Source organism: Pundamilia nyererei, unplaced genomic scaffold, assembly GCF_000239375.1.
Source record: "Pundamilia nyererei isolate P.nyererei 1_Seehausen unplaced genomic scaffold, PunNye1.0 scaffold00117, whole genome shotgun sequence".
Classification (NCBI taxonomy): domain Eukaryota; kingdom Metazoa; phylum Chordata; class Actinopteri; order Cichliformes; family Cichlidae; genus Pundamilia; species Pundamilia nyererei.
This window is the reverse complement of record NW_005187518.1, coordinates 2,113,455-2,115,394: the sequence shown is the minus strand read 5'-3', so window position 1 is coordinate 2,115,394 and position 1,940 is coordinate 2,113,455. Positions and strand designations below refer to the sequence as shown.

At 38.1% G+C, this 1,940-nt stretch overlaps 1 protein-coding gene across 1 annotated transcript in view; it reads right to left on the bottom strand.

Moving 5' to 3' along the window:
* Positions 1 to 1,826, bottom strand: part of LOC102205559 (extracellular calcium-sensing receptor-like) — a 3,898-nt gene extending 2,072 nt beyond the window's left edge. Inside the window, exons 1-4 of the mRNA XM_005742206.2 lie at positions 1,594 to 1,826; positions 1,189 to 1,486; positions 315 to 1,109; positions 9 to 131 (exon numbers count right to left, since the gene is read on the bottom strand). Of these exons, the coding sequence (XP_005742263.2) occupies positions 9 to 131; positions 315 to 1,109; positions 1,189 to 1,486; positions 1,594 to 1,826 (1,449 nt within the window). The remainder of the gene's footprint in view (positions 1 to 8; positions 132 to 314; positions 1,110 to 1,188; positions 1,487 to 1,593) is intronic.
* Between the last annotated feature and the right edge of the window lie 114 nt (positions 1,827 to 1,940).

The window sequence follows — 1,940 nt, the reverse complement described above, 5'->3', positions numbered from 1 at the left end:
TCCACAACGCCATTTTCTCTTGGCTGCCAGTTTATAATTTCATATTTTGCTGCTGGATCTCCATTCTCATCAAAGTAAACCTCCTCTCCTTCTTTTGTTTTGAAGTAAATGTTTTTTATGTGCTGTAAAATCTATAAAAAGGCATTAATTTATTTAATTACCCATGAGTAATTTGGCAAAAAGATGAGATGTAACTGGCAAAAGAACAAAAAATATCAATTTAATGTACTTTAAAAATATATATAAAAACATTTTTTTAATTGATTGTTATTGTGTAATGTTAAAACTATACTTTAAGTTATTAAAAAGCTCACCGTGAATGGGTCTAACGGAACAGCTTTGTTACATGTTTTATTACATTTGAGGATATTGTGAAGTGCATGGGCCACAGTATACACTCCTTTATAGACGTTGTTAAAGATAGGCATGAGAGACATATCAGTGTAGCTGTTTTGTACTCCTGTCAGGTCTTCATGTCCAGTACACTCTCTCTGAATGTTTGCTGATGATGCTAACTGCCTAAATTTACAGTTAAATAATGCCTCCCAGAACTCGGTAAATAGTCCATTATTAGATGAATTGAGTGGCTTCACATCCAGCATGAACTCTCTCAGGCCGCTGATATGTGCTTTTGGAATAGAAAGGCCTATGGCACCATCCAGTATGTGATGTATATCCATTGCAGCTATTTGAGAATCAACTATCCAGCCCTCGCTACCTACCCACTGGTATTCAGTCAAATTATGCTGGGATAATACATGTATTAGCACATCCATATCCATGTGTGACATAAAGGCAACAATCACCTTGGAAGTTGAAGTTTTGACAATGTCAATTATCTCTTGTATTTTGTCTGATGGATCTGTCCTGAAAAAAGATTCAGAATACTCCAGACAGATGCCCAGCTGCTGTGCAGTTTCTGTGAATGTAGCCATGCCATTATTTCCATAATCATCATTATTTCTAATAGCTCCAACCCAAGTCCATCCAAAATACTTGACCAAATGGGCCAGGGCTCTGCTCTGGTAGTAGTCACTGGGTATTGTTCTGAGGAAGGATGGGTACTTGGTTTTGTCACTGAGACAAGCACATGTGGCAAAGTGGCTGATCTAAAAGAAAAAGTCCTAAGTAGAACATTCACACTTGCATTTTTTGCCACAAATATTTATTATTAGCTATCTCACCCACCATTGGTATATAAAATGGTCCAAGGACAGTAGCTATTGCCATGCAAGGAGAGGAAGATGTCTCTCCAATTATGGCCTGCACTTGTGAAGGTCTGGTACATGCCGTCTTGGATAGTGCAGTAACAACTGTATTATCGGTAGTCAATGCCAATGCAACTTTTACACTTCTTGCAATGGAGCCACATTCATCATAGATTTTGTAGCCTAAAGAGACTCCTGGCAGTAGGTCTGTACTATTATTAATCTCTTCAATGGCAAAAAGCATAGCCTGAGCAAACTGGAAGCCTCTGAAATTCAAACTTGATTCAATTTGAAATATGGAATTAAAACCAAATGACGTTTAAACCAGAAACAGTGGAATGACAAAAGCATATACGATTATCTCAATACTCAGTATTTCACATACCTGGTACATTGCAGTGGCAGTGGTTTATGCAAGTAGGTGTCCATTCTGTCTTTCCAACTGCTGTGAAATGAGAAGATCCCCCCTAATATAATATTACCATCCTGAGATAGTTGGGGGTTTTCAGGCTCCCCCATTTGCCTGCATACTTGTTCATCAGCCTGAGAGAAAGACACCACCAATAACACTTGTAAAATTGCCCAACCCTGCTGTGGCCAGCTATGCGTTGATGTCATGCTGTCAGTGAGAAATAAAACACTGGATTGCATCACATGTGCCTTTAGATACATTTGAATCTTAAACTGGTATTTATGCATTTTTGGAGTAACATGAGAAATAATGGAGTAGTG